General features: G+C 46.2%; 5 protein-coding genes across 5 annotated transcripts; 2 read left to right on the top strand and 3 right to left on the bottom strand.

Annotated features, from left to right (window-relative positions):
• Positions 1-3,435: 3,435 nt before the first annotated feature.
• On the top strand, positions 3,436-4,173 carry N7447_009293 (uncharacterized protein; the record flags this gene model as incomplete). Its single annotated transcript, XM_057233555.1, has 1 exon — positions 3,436-4,173. The coding sequence occupies one exon, from the start codon at positions 3,436-3,438 to the stop codon at positions 4,171-4,173; it is 738 nt and encodes a 245-aa protein (XP_057083097.1).
• An 838-nt stretch (positions 4,174-5,011) lies between these two features.
• On the top strand, positions 5,012-5,623 carry N7447_009294 (uncharacterized protein; the record flags this gene model as incomplete). Its single annotated transcript, XM_057233556.1, has 3 exons — positions 5,012-5,164; positions 5,228-5,448; positions 5,509-5,623. The coding sequence occupies 3 exons, from the start codon at positions 5,012-5,014 to the stop codon at positions 5,621-5,623; spliced, it is 489 nt and encodes a 162-aa protein (XP_057083098.1).
• Positions 5,624-8,357: 2,734 nt separating this feature from the next.
• On the bottom strand, positions 8,358-10,071 carry cpdS (uncharacterized protein; the record flags this gene model as incomplete). The annotated part of the gene is made up of 4 exons (XM_057233557.1): positions 8,358-9,181; positions 9,234-9,654; positions 9,704-9,849; positions 9,909-10,071. The coding sequence occupies 4 exons, from the start codon at positions 10,069-10,071 to the stop codon at positions 8,358-8,360; spliced, it is 1,554 nt and encodes a 517-aa protein (XP_057083099.1).
• A 3,170-nt stretch (positions 10,072-13,241) lies between these two features.
• Positions 13,242-14,027, bottom strand: N7447_009296 (uncharacterized protein; the record flags this gene model as incomplete). The annotated part of the gene is made up of 2 exons (XM_057233558.1): positions 13,242-13,361; positions 13,413-14,027. 2 exons carry the CDS (start codon positions 14,025-14,027, stop codon positions 13,242-13,244), a joined length of 735 nt encoding a protein of 244 aa, XP_057083100.1.
• A 3,980-nt stretch (positions 14,028-18,007) lies between these two features.
• N7447_009297 (uncharacterized protein) lies at positions 18,008-18,763 on the bottom strand (the record flags this gene model as incomplete). The annotated part of the gene is made up of 3 exons (XM_057233559.1): positions 18,008-18,318; positions 18,369-18,455; positions 18,754-18,763. 3 exons carry the CDS (start codon positions 18,761-18,763, stop codon positions 18,008-18,010), a joined length of 408 nt encoding a protein of 135 aa, XP_057083101.1.
• Between the last annotated feature and the right edge of the window lie 499 nt (positions 18,764-19,262).

Below are 19,262 nucleotides of genomic sequence, written 5' to 3' on the forward strand. Positions count from 1 at the left end.
AAATCTGGTATCTAGTCTCACGATCTCCTAGGAGTGTGACCACACAAACCTAAACGATAAAGAATTGCCACGGGCCATAGAAAGGGCTCGTAGGCATCATATATTGGCATGCCTTTATCTGCACCATCTTACGTGCAATGTCACATCAAACACGAGATGATTGGTGCTCTTATAACCCCTTGATGATAAGATGCAAGCCCCCTAGCTCATCCTCAGTCTAACGTGGCTCTACGCGGAGTTTTCCCGAGTAAGGGGCTGTTAAGTGATCTACATCTCGGAGCTTTATGAGTGATATCATAGGACATACACCGGCACAAGTCTCCGATATCTCCAACCTCATTTGGCGATGATCATACTCTACATTCCAATCCCTTTGCAAGTCCGTGCCTAGCCGGCTTTTATGCTGCCCCGGTTTACAATCCTCCGCCACAGACCGAGGTAGCTCTCTATTCCCCACGTAAAGCACGTCAGTTTCAACCTTTTAGAAACGTTGTTTTCATTGAGGCCTCAAAGCAGGGGCTCAATGTCATACCCCGGCACAACACATTTATGAAAGTGCTCTCATCGGTGCACATATATCCTAAATCGGAACCATCAGATTCCCAGTCCGATTGCGAAATCGACGATATGGTTACTCTTGAGCTACCAGTCATGTTTGAGGTAGATACACAAGTGTATAATATCCTGCTCAGCCGTTGAAGTTGCATGCCAGCCCTGACAGTATACGTACGGAAATTCCTTCCGTCACCTGGCTGATCCTTACCAAGATTTCTTGCCATCCCTTCGAACGCTAGACCTCCTTGACAAAAATCAAACAATGTGACCAAAGTTCCTGTTGCTTAATATAGATGCAGTTAAAATGGACATTTCCACCGTTAGAACCTCCTTTTGTATCTAATGACACTGTTCAACCAGTCCCATGGATTTCAACATCACCAATATGGAGAGAAGACGCTCTTCTTGCAGCAACTCACTACAGGGTAGTGAGGCACAGATACGCTTGTGTCCTGAGAAGTTCGATGAATCGTCCACCGATGAGCAGAAGTTATCACCGGTCGACGGAGGGTTCCAGGCATGGATGTTTCTATCGGCTTGTGTAATGATCGAGGCTTTGATATGGGGTAAGTCAGCTTGTGTGGCCGCAAGGAAAATCCCGATGCTGACGATGAGCAGGATTTGCTTTTGCATTCGGAGTCTTCCAGAAATATTACCACACCCATGCAGCTTTTCAGGATTCTAATATGGTAGCTGTTATTGGAACATGTGCCACAGTTAGATCACCACCTTCGCTTTACACCGGTCTATTGCTAACACCCTCTGTAGGGAATATCCTATTTGAGCTGTCCACTGGTTATTGTTGCTATGATCCTCCTTCCCCAATGGGGACGCTGGTTTTCATCTTTCGGACTGATCATCATGTGTCTTTCCCTGGCACTTGGCTCATTTTCATCCAATATAACTCACCTCGTCCTCTCCCAAGGAGTCGGCTTCGGAATCGGCGGCTGTATAGCATACAGTCCGTCCATCTTATACATGGACGAGTGGTTCGTCCACCGACGAGGCCTCGCGTTCGGCATAACCTGGGCTGGATCAGGGGTATCGGGGATAATATTCCCGATTGGCCTAGAGAAGCTATTGACTCGCTTCGGATTCGAAACTACGCTTAGGATCATCTCCGTGGTAGTCTTTGTTCTCGCTGCGCCTTTCTTATACTTTCACAAACCCCGGCTCCCGGTTAAGAAAACCGTCGACTATAAACGTCTTAACTTCCGATTCCTCACCACTAGGATATTTTGCGTTTATCAACTCGGCAACATCTTTGAGGCACTGGGTTTCTTCTTGCCCGGAATCTATCTACCGAGTTATGCACGGAGCATTGGTGCTACGGATTTTCTCTCATCGCTGACGGTCACGCTTTTGAATCTGGCGTCGGTTTTTGGAAGTGTTACTATGGGCCATCTAGCAGATCGATACCATGCTATCACCTGCATTACCATCTCGACTGTCGGCAGTACACTGTCTGTGTTTTTTCTTTGGGGATTTGCATCAACTTTGCCAACGTTGTTCGTCTTCTCTATCGCATACGGATTATTCGCAGGGTGTTACTCGGCGACGTGGTCGGGGATAACGCACGAGGTCCGACGAATCGATCCGACTGCTGACGCAACTATCATCTTCTCGGTTATTGCCTTTGGGCGAGGCATTGGAAATGTCGTTAGTGGTCCGCTAAGTGAGGCTATACTTGATGTAGACCCGTGGAAAAATTCGGCTCTGGCGGCCTATGGTAGTGGATATGGACTTATCATCTTGTGTACGGGGATTAGTTGCGCGTTGAGCGGAGTATGTATAGTAGCGCATTACATGAAATGTATATAGGCGAGTCTCGATGCACATTTATGCTGATGATTAACGTCTGCTTTTTTGGTGAGAGAATGGGTAGTTAAGGATAGTCAGAATCGCTACATATGCTACTACTTCAAACTGATGGACCTATACTTCCTTGTTGACTAACCAGTTCTGTCCTTCGAGCATTCTCCTATGTTCAATTCCTTTTATTTCATAAAGAAGTTGATTAATAAAAGCCTCATACCCTTTGAATGTTATAGGGTGGTAAGCAAGTATATTAACGGATAAATGAATCCGAGAGAGGGAAATTTCGCTTAAAGCATCATCCTTCTCATCATCTTTACCACAATTCTCTTGATTTATTTATCCGTCAATATACTATACTTGCTCGCCCTGTGGTTATGAGTCCGGCTTTCTAATTTCAATATTGCTATCCGTGATCCGCCGGCATCCGAGTGCGCGGAAGTATATTATCCGACTTACTACCATCACCACTTTGTATTTCATTTCAGATATCCAACTGAGTAGCAGTATGTCGTAGATCCAAGAGCCGGTGGGAACTAACAATGGTAAGCATCTCTTGTAGCTATGCAACGGTTTATGTAGAATTTTCACATCCACGACGCCATGATTTACGCCACCTGGGTACACCGGGCTTCCCGACGTTCCCGAACCCACTTAATCTTGGATCTTCAAATCAATGTTCGGATCTTCGAAGCTTTAATCTTGTTAGACTTTGATATCAAATCAAGTTGTCCCAGACGTGGACTGGTCAAGTGGTCGACGTCATTCCAAGAGAACATGGCGATGCTGATTCCACGACACACGCTCAAATGTTTATATTGTGGTCCATGACGCCAATGTAGAGGAAACTACCGGTTACTTGGAAAGTCTACTTGATCTAATGTACTGAAAGCTTACCGCATGCATCGCCTGGGTGATGATGACTCGAGATGACCTGGAAGATTGCGCGGTTTTATGGTGTTAAGAGATATTTAAATACCTGTGAACGAAGCAATTATCCTGCATCTTAACCAACTCTCCTCAACTATACCACACGATAACTCTTCAGAGCCAACACTAAGAGCTATGCGTTTCTTCAACATCGTCAGCCTCCTGGCCGGAGTCACCTCCGCAGCCACTGCCACCTCTTCCTCATCCAGCGCAGCTTCAACCTGCTCGCCCTCATCTTCTGATGCAAAGGTCCTCGAATTCGCCTGGGGTATCTCCCAGTTCATCGGTGGCTACTACAACTCCACTGTGAACAGCACCTTCGGAAACTCCAACAACGCCACCCTCCAATCCTACCAGAAGGTCCTCTTCGGCCTCGAGAAGGACAACACCCTATCAACCGCCGCTGTCGAGAAGGTCGGCGCCAAGGCCCCCGGCTTCACTAAGCCCCAGTGTGACTTCAAGTACCCCAAGGTCAACTCCACCCAGGCTTGGGCTTCCTGGGCCTACCGCTTCGAGGATACCGTCACCGGTGCCTTCATTGGTCTTGCCGGATACACTGAGTCCCCCGAGGTCTCCTTCCTCATGGCTCGTCTGGCTGCTGAGCACAGCGCCCACTCTGCCTTGATTGGTAGCCGCGTCAACTCTACCTACTTCGCCGCCAACGCTTCTTCTCTCGTCGCGGCTTACGGCCCCGCCCAGGTTCTGTCCAACCGCAACCAGACTGGTAGCCTCGGCGAGTATCTTGGTGGATGTCTCACTGCCCCCGTCAGCAACTGTGGTCCCCTGAGAATCGGACCCTTGGCTGCTACTCCCTCATCTTCCGGTGTCGCCAGCAGCACCAGCATGGCTACTTCTTCTTCCAAGAAGAACTAAGAGGTCAATTTCTGAATGACGAAACATCAACCTCTAGCTTGAGGAATGTTTCAAAATGTACCATTGTGTACTAATTATGGTCAATTTGATCAATTTGAGAGGAGGAATATCGCTGTTAATACAGCAGGATTGGAATAAATGCGATAATTAATGGATTAATTGGAGATACGTCGATGATACTTTATTTTTCTACACTTTATCTTCTTCCTAGTTATATATCTAATTGTAATTAAATCGGCAGAATCTCAAATAAAGCTCATTTATTCTCGCGATAGACAGTAATTCGATATTAAAAGGACCAAGTCTTAAATTCCCCTAATGATATCATACTTCCCGCCCCCTTGTATCAACCGCGGTCTTTCAACTTGGGATCACAACCCTGCAAGTGGACCAGCAACAACCCAGGCGCATGGACCTAGGCCATAAAATCTCTTTAAATTCAATACCCTGGTCAAAAAATTCTCTTTCGGTAATCGCAAGGCTATCTGAAATTAGAAAACAAAAGCCTTAGTCAGGTCATCATTTCCTTATACAGGTAAGGATGCGAATGCGAATCAGAGTCAAGACTCGCACGCATCAGGTCCCAACAATGATTCTTAAATTATCTTAAACTATTCTGCCTTAAATATGCATCTTAAACGATTACGAGATACGAGACCTAGTAAAGCCAATATTTAAAGAGTCTAGTTCCCTACGTTTAGGACTAATCCAAAATTTATACAAACTCCTCGCAGTCGACTACTCCTATACCATCACATTGAAACGATTGGCACAGATTGAATCAAAAGATTGGCACAGATTGAATCAAAAATCGACAGAAAACCTACGCATCGCAACAATGAACCTATCAGTTGAAAGAAGCCCGGTGCTCAAGTTCCGACTCCATATCATAATCGGCGCCTCGGTGTTTATCGTCTTCATTCTTATCATTGCACGCATTGCCAACAGTGGCACTCCAAAGACAAGGACTAACATTTGGGGCATTGCCGTGGTAAGTCACTTTCTTGTTTATATCCTAATATATTAGATAAAACCTAATAATCCATGACCAAAGTGCCTCAAATCAGCCGCTTTCATGGCCTATCAAATACTCACAACCCACATGGATCGACTTAAACGATGGGCAAGCACAAAAGCGTACATGATATTGAACATTATTGATACTATCTTTTGGTTTGCTCTGTTTATTATCACGATCATGGGGACTACGGGGTCGACTAGCGGGAGTAGTCGGGCGTTGGGTGGTATCACGGCTACATTGGTCTTCTTTCTGTGGTAAGTGATATCACTTGAGGCGATTGTCTGGCTCTTTTCACTAACTTCCTTTTTCTTAAGTGGATTTTCTGGGATTTTGGCGTTTGTTTCTATTCGTGACAGGCGTTTCTTCAAAGCTAATGGGCGTCTTCCTGGGCCTGGGACGGTTAAACCTGTGATTCATGCTTCTTGTTGAAGGATGAAGCATGTGCTTTTCATCTTTGGTCCGTCCGTCTTTTATTTCCCCCGATAGAAGTATGAATAGAAAGCTAGATATAAATTGTTAATTTATAACATTAGTGTAATACCTAAGTATCAGTGTATTCAGATATATGTAAACCAGGCAGAATCTGAGTTGACTATGCAATACCGTGGCCGTGCCAACTTGGGAAGGTGCGAAGGTTAAGGAAGGTGCGACCCTGCCGGCTGCGCGGATCATTATTTTGTCAAATCTACGGGAGGTGAACCTTGTCTTTTACACCACACCATATCTGGGTCATTTATTTCCTTCAACTTTCATATCAACATGTCTTCATGGCTAACTTGGAAGAACATGGACCCTCCAAATTCCTAAGCATATCCCCTTGTCTATCTTTCTGCCCAGGATTCCCGGTCCTACTGCGGATGTCTAGGATGTCGCGGGTCTCTTTACCGGAAACAGTGAGGAAGACCTTTCCCCTAAACCTTCGGATCGCACTAATATGGTACACAGACACCCAAGCCGAGTCAAACTCCCACAGAGCTTGTGGCAGCATTCACTACCAGGTAACAGGCCATAACCATAGGTATAATCTACTCATTAACCCCCAATTCATATCGGAACCACCAACGCGCTAACTAGGGACGCTTCAATAGACATCGCATTACGATTTTCACGGCTGCGGTTGGCCTATGGCAAGTCTGTGCCCACCATAGGCGGTTTTGTCCATCATGGGATCCATGACATATTCTATGAAAATATATCAGGTCTATGGTGTCCAGACTCTTCGCGGCCCCACGCCGCTCGCTATCACTGCCTTGGTGATACCTATCTGGTTAGTCGAGTCTCTCAGTTACTGATACAACATTGGAGGTTCATCTACTGACCATATTCTGTGTATCGACGTTTACCCAGACTCATCCTCCACCTAGCAACATTCCCACCAGAAATAGACCAAGGGTCTGGAAGCGAAAAGTCAAAATGTGAGGGCCAGCCCCAAAGATATGGCATGGGACTTGATTCTTGGTGCATCTCAAAAGATACGTGACATGGCAGCTCCTCCACATGAAAAATTTCCGACGGTTTGCTATCGGTGATACGACAAAAGCGAATATCGTCAACCCTCGCGAACTTTTTATTTTATTCAATGTGCATAACGACTCGCTACCAGGGGCCATTGACCTCGACGCGGATTTGTCGCCGGGAGAGACAGCCATGTTAGACTGTCAACAACATGAATATCGTCAATATCGCTACTTTTGGTTCACTCGCGTCTACTGCTGATGAGGAGAGACAACACGTTTCATGGAGCATGCTCACTTCTATTTCTGCCGCTTTCACCTTATTTGCCATCTTTATTTTGTGTGGTTCCTTTCGTCGAGCGCTGTGTCCGGGTACTCCAATTGCCTGCTTTCTTGTTCGCAGCTCTCTCCCATGCTTTTTGAGCCATGTGCTCGGCTTGATCTGGCTAGACAAATGATTTCATTTATCTATCGTTTCCTAGATTCAGTCCACTTCTCCCCGCAGGTCAGACCGTCGAAACACAAACTCTTATAGATGAATACTAATATTGTTTACAGGATGGTGATCATCGCGCCCTAGAGGCAACTTCCCAATAGATCCGATCGTTCTGCGCCTGTTACTACACACTGGCCACAGGTTGTGCCATTTGGTTCGACCTCGTATCACGCAATCTCACACCCGAGACGATGTTCGTTGGCGACGAGATAGGCCTACACAGCTGAACAGAACAGAATATAGGGCGGGTCCTTGGCGCAGTATTCGATATATGGCTCACTAACTTCAAGGGCACCGGAAGACAGTACACTTCAAACTCGTGGTATTGTCATGCTCTCAAACCATGATTAACAGGACCAAAACATCCTGCCTTTGCCCTTTCGGGGGAGGTGAAAGTGCCGTGAGTGGCAGATGACTTGATCCCACAAACACATACGACAGCTCTCTCGCACGTTAACACTTCTGTCGACCTGCTTTTCACGATCCGCAGCTCAATCGAACCCACCAACACCAACTCACGCAATGTTCAATCGTCTTTGCTTCAAATGAGACGGCAAACATTGCGTGGTAACTGGGGATTTAAATATGGAAATATCCCACAGTATATCGACTTCGGATAGACCGAAGTTGCGCATATTCTTCCATTTTGTTACGTCTCATGGGAGGCTCCTGACATGATTGTGTGACAGTATAGGCGAGGCGGCACATGGAAACTCTGATATGTGCTATGAGGGTAGTTTATCAAAAGTTCATTGGAAAAGTCAGTCTGAAACTTGAAGTACTGTCTTTTCCCTGTTATGGGAGTGCACACAGTGTGCCTGTCTATACAAATCACAACCTCCCTACGCCAATCCCCACCCGTATGCCTTTTCTACAGCAGAACAGATAATCAAACGATTCTTCTGGCCTTGGACCGGAGAAATTTCAAAAAGCTCTCGATAATTTGGCTCATTGTCTGGAAGACCAGTGATCATGCATGCTTTTGTGTTAAATAGAAACTAGATATCTTTTGTATGGGCCTTCAATGCAAACAGAATAGAATTTGCGCTCTAAAGTTCATCCTCCCTTGAATTGCAGTCTACAAGGGACCTGTTCTCTGTATTGCGCATACATTGACCTCTCTAAAGACCGAAGCAAAAACTATCTATTCAATAAACTAGGTGGTTAATATGCTTTATATGCAGTTTCAGGGAGTAAACCCCCGAGATGATATTTACAAAGTCGTGAAAGGCTCCTTCTGCTGAAGATTCTTAATCCTGCCCAGCAAGAACTCCAAATGTCTGTACGCCGCACCGGGAGTATACTGTGGAATCTCATGACCAGCCGTATAAACCGAGCTGAACGTAAGACCACGCTCCGTATGCGCCGTTCCAAGGATACCACCACCAGCATCATAATTCCAAGGCGAACCAACAACTCCATTAGCAATAGCCTCAAGAGCATCTGTATATGGAACAAACAGAGGCCCGTCAGGAGGTCTCTGGAATCCCTGCGCTCCATTCCAAGTCATATTCTGAATCGTGGCGAGAGTCCCATTAGCGAAGAGCAAGTAATCGTACCACCCATGACCGATGAGGACGTTATTAGTGCGCTCGATAACGCTGGGTAGTGGCCCGAGGGCACTGGGAACTGAACCATCGCCGTTTTCGAAGATATCACCGCCGCAGACGGCGTAGTTTGTTGGCGGGATGTTGAGGGCTGCCTGCACGGCGGAGGAGTTGAAGTAGTTATTTCGTCCACCGGCTAGCGAGGGGAAACCCATTTCGTCCCAGAGGAAGGGACAGAAGTCTGTAAGGTGGTATATATTAAAGCAGGGGTTGACGTAAGTTGCTGCTTTTATGATGTCGTCCCAGACGTCACAGCCGGGAGTGTTGGGGTCTGGTGCTGTCGGGAAATTCTTGGGCGGGGGGTAGGTTAGGGCTTTTTCTAGGAAGTCGGTGTAGCCGCATTTGTCGGCGCGGTGGTTAATTTCGGTCATGAAGGTTTCGTTCAGGGCGAAGACGGAGGAGTAGTGGTTCAAGGCGGCCACTGCTGGGGCTATTGGAGTTGGTTAGGATTATGATTTTGATTGGGAGAGGAGATAACGGACCGTAGATCAAAACACTATCATCGTTAATAGATGGGTCGTTGATCTGGATGCCTTTCAGGTTGAAATGTTTCTTGTCGTTTCGGTTTAGCATCCCTTCTGCCAGATACGGGATGTATTGGCCAGCGTAGCTCTCGCCGGTGAGATAAACCTTGTAGCCTTGCATGCTGAAGGTTTCGATGAAGTTCACCCAGAAGTCATTGAATTGATTTGAGATGTCGATTTCATTCTTAACAGTGGATGGCCCGGGAGAGAACCCAGTGCTGGCAGGCTGATCGATGTAGACAAGATTTGTCAAGTTGGTCCATGAATACGGGTTCCGCACGGGCTCATAGACTCCAGATTGCCACAGGAATGGACCGTTTTCTTGTAGCAGACCGTCAAGCGAGCTGCATCCAGGGCCTCCATTCAGCCAGACAGTGATCTTAGATGAAATTAGATGAATTTCCGCGGACAGATTGAAAACAACGTACCTCCTTATCTGCAGCTGGGTTAGTAGACGGGAAGAACCAGAAAAACAAGCTCGAATTCCCAGCAGGCGTATTAGACAAAAGACCAGCATAGCTTTCGCCGATGTCGAAAGGAACTTGCGGGAAGTGAGTTCCATTCACGGCGAATTCTAGTAGGAGTAAGTTGTAAGTGGACAGTCTCAGATCCTAGTGACGAAGCTCCACTTACTTTCTGTCTTCTTATTCAAATACTGATGCTCAGTGCGAACAGCAGAGACTTCTCTTTTGCGCAGACTCTTCGAAGGCTGTTTGAAAGAAGCAGCCTTGCGGTGCGGATTTTGCAACGCAGCGACCGCAACCACCAACAAAACAAAAGGTGCTAAAACCAACATCGTAGGGCAATCTTCCGCGAACTTCGAGCACCTGAGTTAGAACCCAAGGAGGACGGAGGTCTGCGATTTATAAATCCCATTGTCTCAGGGGAGGCAGCTCGTCGGAGCGATTTTCTGAGTGGAGCCTAACGTACTACCAAGCTTTGCCAATAGAGACCGTCGGCGGTTGGGGCAAGACCCGCCCTGAGGCAGGCATTGGTTGCCAGTAAGGGGGATTTGTGGTGATTGCAACGTCGTCAGGAACATCCAGCATGGCGATTCGATTGATTCTTTTGCCCCGACGGAGTCCGTTATCTAGCTCATTTGGTGCGCTCGTAGCGTCGGCCTTCTGTCCCTTTGGAGAGGTGTTGTTAATTTGAATGAGGTATCAGTGCACGCGAATGCTATGTTCATTGAGCAGGTATGGTCACGGTGGGGCAATAGCCTGATGTTTTAGGTAGGTGTTTTGGTAAATGCATTTCGTAGTGTCATCCTATGTGTAGTGTTAACGCTGTTACCTATATCTGTACCCTTGGAGGGATCTCGACTCGGATCAAATCAATTGATACCACCCGAACAAGGTGCATCGCAATACGGAGTACATCCTAAAGAGATCTAGATGTCATATGTCATTGACGTCATCGTGTGGACAATAGGCCTTCTTGGATAGCTGGTTTTCAAGGGGTTTCAAGGGTCACGGTCAGGGAGAATTGAAAATGAGTACGTGAAATTGAATGACCATGGTGAAACCGGAGAAAAGTTATGTAAGGATGCCTGCGTGTATAAAAAAGAGTGTTCGAAGGTTGAAAATACCTGGTCCTGGCAATGTAGGCCTCAGGCAGCCATGTATCCAATCACATGCATCCAAGGGGTGCATGTTTAACACCCTCGTTTCATCAAGAAAGCTCAAGCGATTTACTCTCTTCTAAAATAAAGCTGAAGCTGAACATGAGAAGCTATGCGTTGCACCCCGTACTACAGACAATTATCTCTGCCCCTCCAAGAAAGACTAACTTTCTTCACGCCTAACCATATCTCGCCTACTTATTACACCGCATGAGCACCTTTCGTAATAAATCAGTTCCCTTAGTCAACACAAATTAATGCCCAAATCGTTCTCAGTGCCCGATGCACCTATGTGTGTGTGTACTGGACTCCAGACTGTGATTTTCCCGATCGGTGCCGCCGCTTTATGAGGGCGCTCACGGTTCTGCTCACTGAGTACTTAGACTGGATTGTGAACGCATTGGCCTGCTCACTTTATAGCCTAAACGCGTAGTAGTCTTGTACTATTAAGTATCCATGGGTACATTTCAGATCAAGGCTTATGATCACTTTATCAAACGAAAAGTCATTAAGAATCTCAACATATGAGCAAGTCTGTCATATGGGAAGCCCTTGGATTGTAAGACGATTGTGCGTGTAAATTGTATAGCCACACTGTCAATTCGAGGCTGTGCTTAGGCGTAACAAGGGGGCATTGCACACCGCCTGGGGGGTCTCAGCCTCGTGCTTGTGCTTGAACAAAAGTTCTTGCAAGTTTTGTTGCTCAATCTATTCCATTCACATGTCTGTGGCTTAAATCATGAGTTTTGGCTCCAGCATTGGAGACTTTACCCTGCCATTATTCAAATCCTGCTGTATCATGGTACTCGACTAGACTTATCCGATGTCAGGGACAGCTCTCCCGCAATCCCAGTAAGTCCATCCGGCCACCGAGACTTGGCTCATCCGTTTCGGCCAAGCAAATATTAAGAAGACGCGAAATCGGAACACATGAGATGCCCATTATCCCCCACTAGACTGGTGTTTACCCGTCTCGGTCAGCTTAAACGTCATATCGGTATTCAGCATTTTACAGAATATGAATATGTAATGTTCCGAATCACCTTGCATTGATAACACCAAGCGGATACTCAGGAGGCGCGACAGATTTCAGGATCATCTCCGGTATAAACACGGGCAAGACGATGCAATTACTCAAATTGAGCAATCTGGGGAAATAAGACCATTCCCTCAAAGTTGTCCTGTTTGAAATAGGTCGCTTTCTTCGTGGACCCAGTTTTGGAAATGTGTCGTTCATCATGCATCAGCTCGAACGGATCACCCCCCTGGCTTTGATGGGACCTTAAGATACATGTTGGAATGAGGCACCCAGCCCTGATTGGTTTGACCCGGGCTACGCCTTACTCTTCGAAGAGCATCCCACACAGCATAAATAGTTTTTTTTTTCCGCTTCTCTTGTAGACGGTGTAACAGAAAATAACGTGGAAATAGCCTTCCGGAGCTTAAAGGTTTACTTTCTATTTTCTTTCTACTCGGGGGCTCAATTTCACTGTAAAAAGCGCAAAGGGACAGCCATGTCACGCGGCCTAAAACCCGACGTGTATATCTCCCAAAGGGTGTTCGGGCAGACTTCCCACGTGCAATTACATACATCCTTTTGAATAGAATCTCGTGCGAAAAGCGACCTCCATGTCTTTCGACATTGCATTGCCAAGGATATTACACGTCGAAAAAGTAATATTAAGATTTGGAAATTGCAGATTCTGTTGCATATGATTGCGGGGTGATGCGCGTGGGATAAACCCTGAGAGTTATTCCTTTGGTACATGAACGGGATATGTCTCTGAGGATGTAATGGGGAACTGATCTGCGCATCTGCATCTGCGAGGGGGCGGATACGTGAGGCCGATCGGCACCGTGGAACAGACATTCCTCGGGGAGTATTTGGTGATTTTTACGAAGTAGATGAATATATGCTGTATGCTCAATGTGAGATCAGCTTGACGAAAGAGTAACTCATAGAGCTAGATTGCATAGAAGTGCTATCCAGGTTAGGCTAGGTAGAATAATTCCATTGAATATCAAGTAGAGGGGCATAGTTGACTAGTCACGTAGACACGAACACGAGTAATTTTGAAACGGGCCTTTGGCCTTTCATTTGTCAAAGTACATACACGGGTGTATCGGTATACAGGACCATTATCCATACCCAAATTAAACCAAAAGTTGGAGACCACCCAAATCATATAACCATAAACTCCTGACAAAAAGGATAACACATGACCGTTTCCAAATCCAACCCAACTCCCCCCCCCAAATCCCAAAGAGTCCATCCAGACATTATCCATCAATCTCGTAATCATCAGTCTCTCGTCAGGTCGTGAAGTTGTGGAAGTTGGGAGACCTTAATTGGTGTTGCGTCGTTTCTTGAGTCGCAGACTGATTTTTTTTCGTAGTTCAGAGAACGGGTTCACCAGCGGACGGTTGTAGAAGGGATCGTCCTTGAAGTCCTCATCGGTGAATTTCTGGAACCAAGTAAGTAATAGTGACACAACAGGATGGGGAAGAGAACATACGATTCCAGGAGTGCGCATAAAGTTACCAGAACAGTCGTTCATCATGTTCGAGCCCTCTTCGTAAGAGTACTCCTGGCCGTTGCGATCCGTGGTTCCAGGAGGATAGAAGGCCACACCATCGAGGGGTCGGTGACTGTTTAGGGCGTCGGCGATCTTGTGGTGGGGAGTCGCCCGGAGAGCCTCGGCGTTTGACTCCCTGACAGCCTCAAGCGGGCTGGACTGAACATAGCGGTTTCGTTCAGGGCGGACAGCGTCGTACGGGCCCTCGTGGTGATAGGAGAAATTTGTCACATTGTCCAGCCTGTCGATGATATCGGGTTGCACAAGCTGTGAGTGGCGGGGGTACTTGTTGCGGTGACGATGGGGAGCAGAGTGCTCTCTTTTGCGTCTCGGCTCCATCGGATGATGTTCGGGTGCGCCGGAATACCAGATGGAAGGGGCGGAGTTCAAAGACTCAGAACGCGACCGTCGAGAGTAGGCAGATGGTGCTGGTGAAATGTAGCGGGTATATGGGTTGTTGCTGCCCATTGTCCCCACGTTTTGTCGATCTTGACTGTGTTGATTGAGGTGATGGGGATGCTGGCCTGAGGCCATGGGGATGCAGTCAACTGCCATTTCGATGTTGGATGATGGTGTATTGTAATTTGAAAATGTATCCAGGGTGAAAAGCGCAAGGCGCGAAGATTACCCGGTATAAGAAGTACTTTATTTAGAACAAGTGAGGCTGAGTTGTGATGCAGGGTAGCTCGTACAACAGCTGAAGATGTTGATTCTAATAGAAAAAGAGATGAATAGATGAAGATGGGAGTAGTTGTAGATGGGAGAATAGCGAGTGAGTCGGGGAGAGCTTATATCAAAGGAAGCTGCGGACGTGACGTGACGACTTGCGTCCACGTTTAATGATCTCCGTGGCTAGATTTAGTAACCTCTAGTGTGGGCTTAGTACTTGATTAACATTTTTACCAACTCCATGTACCAATCATCGCTTGAGAAAACATGTGGGTCGAATATGGGCTTGAGGCTGCCGACTCCCGGAACGTGTACGGAGCCCTGAAGTATAGTGTGATATCATTCACAGGCACACAGGAACAAATTCTCCTGTACCTATTACAGGTACAAATAAGTAATGACTTAGATTTACTCTGTAGCCATATTAGAAAGAGTCCCATGACTCACCACGCCTAAAGACTAAATCTATGCAAGGCCCATGTTGCATCCACGCATCCGAGGCTTCCACGTACTGATCGGCTATGACGAAATCCCTTGGACTACATCCACATACGTATTTTTTCTGGTTCTTATTATTTTTTGAATCGTCATGCTAGAAATCTAGGCCAGAAAAGTTAACTTTAATCTGCTTTTAATTATCATAATTAGTATCTAAAAGACCGTTGGATATCTATTCCCGGGGTATCCGGCCGATGACTCGTTCATGGATTAAGCTTGTCGCTCGGGGGAAATAGCGGCCAGCCGGTCTCATTTAGCGGCATCGAAGCCCCTGGCCTGGTCTAGATCTAGGCGCTAAACTCTCCGGGGTAGTTCCAAATTCTTTCTCTATACTTCCTTTTCACCGCTTTTTGCCCTTGCTACTGTTAATGCATATTTTTCTCTCGTATAAAACATACACATGTATACAATGTAACCAATCGAAACACAATTGGGAGTTTTGATGTGCTTGACATTCATTTTGTGGGGCGAATCAATACTACTTCTCACACAACAGCATCAGCGTCGATATTGGTAGTAGAGTAATTCTGACCAATAAGGAATAATTATTTTCTCCTATAGGCCGGTGCACAAAATAATTACTCGCATCTAGAAGGGTGGAAGCTTCTGTGATCTGTAATTGGTGACTTAAACATTGCATTTGGGGTGGCTATATAAAACCACATAGTAGAATACAGTCCGGGTTGGCACCATTCCAAGTTGGAGCTGGCAGCGACGATGGAATTACATATAAAAAACGAAGACTTGTGGAATTGACGCCCAAAACGACCGATTTTGGGGCTGGAAATGGCTGCTTTTACATCTGAGACTTTGGATGTCTAGCCACTCCTTGAAACCTAACCCAGCCCACCACTCGCTTATGGTCTACGTTAGAGCGGTGTATAAAGCGCTGCCAATCCAGGCATTCAGGCACGTCTAGAGCATCCTCGAGCTCGCGCATGAACTCCTCCATTGGTGCCAACTAAAGGAGCGGCTGATTGCCGTTGGAGGTAGGCGCTTGGTTTGAGGACAGAATAAGTCGAAGGGGAGAGTTGCATGTAGGCCGATGGACCCAAACATGCTGGAAATAGCTTGCCAGCCTTCTCTCTTGATCTGTAATGGCAGGACTGACCACTCTCCCTCCATATTTAGCTAGTAAAACTGGAAAATCCAACTGTCTGTTAGGGCCCCCCAAACCGTCCAATTTGTCTGCCCCCTTGATCTTCTGTTGGCTCGTACCATCGCCATATAGGCGAGGATTTGCCCCTGATCTGGGAAAAATACGCGTCTATTGGCTTCGATAATAACCAAATGACAGGCCACACTATCCTCCTCTCCAAAAAGGAGACTGTAATCTTCAGTCCCAATGAACATATGTGGGATATTTTGGCGGAGAACAGGCCCTCACACCAAAGGACTCTCTAGAGCCAAAGTCAATCGAGTGCCGGCAGGGCTTTAGAGCAGTCCTTGATCTAATAGGCTGCGATATACTGCCACTATCAAAGCGTCTACTCGACATCGGGACTTTCCTTCAGTAAAGACAGAAAGCTCGGTCAACTAGTCATATTTATACAGGCAGAGATCTAATCATAATCAGAACACTCCCATACTACTTAAGGAAGTGATAGCAAGTACCAAATTCAGCCGGAAGAGGAACATGTATTGAAGGAAATTGCCAGCTTTGATAGCCATCGACCGGATTTATATTGAAAGCCCTTCTCTGTTTTCTCTGTTTGAGGTAAGGTCATATCGGAGGGGTTCAGACGTGGGATATTAGGGGAGAAAGGCTGCTCGAAATGCGCAACAACAGGGGCGGGCATTCCAGACTCGGAATGCTGGACCATATGGACCAATCGGTCATACCATGCTCGGAAGCCTTGGGGTATGTATTTTCGGGGGCTTTTTAGTGCCTGCCATTTTGTTTGGATTCGTGGCTTGTGTCTTCCGAGCTTTGAATTATATCTCTACCATCTTAAAACACAGCCACCAGATAGTGTAGAAAATTTCCTTCACTCGTACTTTAACCTTATAGTCATAACCGAGTGATGTTAGCTGCGTTTAGCACCAGATGGGGAACACTTGACGTATATATGACATAGGTAACGTTGGCGATGACCTCAATATTACCCGATTCAGTTCGCTTCAGACCCGATGAACCCAAAGCCTACAGATTGGCACACCGAAGTCTCTGGGTATTCAAAACGGTTATGGGATGTTCGATCATGCAAATGCGGCCAAGATAAACACTATCGTAATACTATGTGACCTTAATTGCGATGCTATCACCTTATAAATAGGGGCAGGTACAGCGGTAAGAGTGGTGCTCAAAACTGTCAGAAGAGTGCTCGCTTTCATTTTTAGTTCAAGTAATCACAACTCTACATGCGTCAGTCAATAAATGAGACATTTGAAAGATAAGTCTTACGGTATATGTAAGTGTGTCAGTATATAGGCTTTGACAGTTTTTCGAATTCAACAACAAGCGTTCATCTTATATCTTAAAGTTTGTCGCTAGCAATATAGAAAGAAGACATTACAAAGTAGGCAATGCCTTTGATTATATACTTTGAATATTCCTTTAATCTCACGTCACAAGAAGAAAGGAAATATTGACCTACCAGAGTCATTCCCATCAATCCGCTAGTTGCACGTGTTGATGCAATTTATACCGTCATACAACATATTTTTCCATCAACCAGCCAATGGCCGAGCAGTAACTCGGCTACATCTTCCTTGGTCTAGTGGTGATGATTTCCGCTTGTCATTAATACCGATAAGCGCGGGAGACCGGGGTTCGATTCCCCGAGGGAGAGATTTCTTTTTTTGCCAGCCTTAGTACTTTCCCATACCCCATAGAAGGCCATAGAGACACTCTGGGGGGTGTTCTTTTTTAGCATTACGTGAAAAGATAAGTTAGTCATGGCGATATAGTAATTTTAGTGATTTCGGGGTGCTGAGACTTATTTTAGCAGGTAGACCAAGCAGTTCCATACAGAAAAGCGGAAGGTTCTGGTTGCGATAACGAGGGTAGATAAACATAAAACGGAAGATAATCCATGGAGATTACGGAGGAAAACTCATATAATGGCAACCAAGTATCTGGGCAAAATCGATAAACTAAGCTTTACTCACAACGCTAGAGTTGCCCATACAATGATAAGAGAAAATCCATCTAGATTTATAGCAGAGCATAACGTAAAACCGAAACTTTGATAATTGGTCAGTCATACTAAGATATAACTTGAAGAACGTCGGCAATTTGTGTAAACTCGATGTCAGCTGATATCCAGCGTCAAGCATCAAATACGAAGCATCCACCTTCAATATCTTTACCAGCACCGGCATTATCACCATCAGCTAGTGCTACATTTTCCAACCATACCACGTTTTCAGTATCCTGCAGAATAGGTAGGGGCAGTAGGCGGAGTGAGAGGAGTCGGGGGAGCAGCAGGGAGATTTGGGTAGTTTCCATTACCGATAATCGGTCCATACACACCAGAAGGGCTAGGAGGAGTGGGAGGGGTGGGAGGAGTTGGCGGAGTCGGTGGGTTAGCTTGGACTGCAGGGTAATAGCCCGAGCCCTTTCCGGGAGGAACATAAGCAACGGGAACATTCTCAGGTGTAGGTGGGGTAGGAGGAGTTGGAGGAGTAGGTGCAGCGTCATCGAGACCAACGTCACGGACTTCAAGCTCTTTATGGACTCATTTTTGTTAGCAATTATTCTCAGCGCTAAGGGAAACGATTGCGTACAGTTCAGCGGAGTAGGAGCCGCAATAGCGGTAAGGCTCAGGCCAAGGACAGTGAGAATAAAGCTGGGCTTCGTCTTACTTTGTTGAACTGGTGTTTACCTGTCCTGGTCAGGGTTTTGCGTTTATATGAACAGAAAGGCGGAAACTGGTGCTCACTGGATTGATTTGTTTTGTTATCAAATATTGATACAATCTTGGTTTTGAGAGAATAACGTGTAGAAAGTAGTAAATGACATTTGTTTTATATTCAAACACCTCCTTGAATTATACATCATGAATAGGTTAGACAGCCATCGATCATTCGAGAGATTGAAGTGCTTTCTCCATAAAATCGAATTCTAAGCAATTCTGGTCCTTAGTCCAATTGTGATATGCATCATATTTACACTTGACCATGTTGTCCTACCGTTAGGATTAGAATTCGACCGGGTATAGGTATGACTTATTGTTAAAGAGCCTGAGAACTAGTGGGACTCCTACAGTAATAGTGTGTCGAACCTCAATATATTCCTTCACATCCTCCGCCATGACTCCATCTATAACCACCCCCGCCGCTGCTCCAGTCGCTATATCATCCTCCGCCCCATGCACGACCCCCGGGGGTGGCGATACCTGTCAGCAGCGGGAATTACGCGAAGCCTCTCGTTACGGATGACCAGCGGTGGATCTACAGAGTATCAATTTGGCTAGGGACTGCCCACGTCTTAGACATCCCTTACCCTGTGTAACAGGGCTAGCAGCTGCAACAAGCGCAAGGCCGAGTATTACACAAGTATAATTCGACTTCATGTTAAATTAACCTAATGCACACCTTGTGTTAGTGCAATATTAGCATGTGAGAATGTGCATGGGCCCACTGCAGGTAAAAGTGCGCGGATTGAGACTTGACTTCAAT

This window comes from Penicillium robsamsonii, assembly GCF_028829455.1.
Source record: "Penicillium robsamsonii strain IBT 29466 chromosome Unknown utg000005l_segment0_segment0, whole genome shotgun sequence".
Taxonomy (NCBI): domain Eukaryota; kingdom Fungi; phylum Ascomycota; class Eurotiomycetes; order Eurotiales; family Aspergillaceae; genus Penicillium; species Penicillium robsamsonii.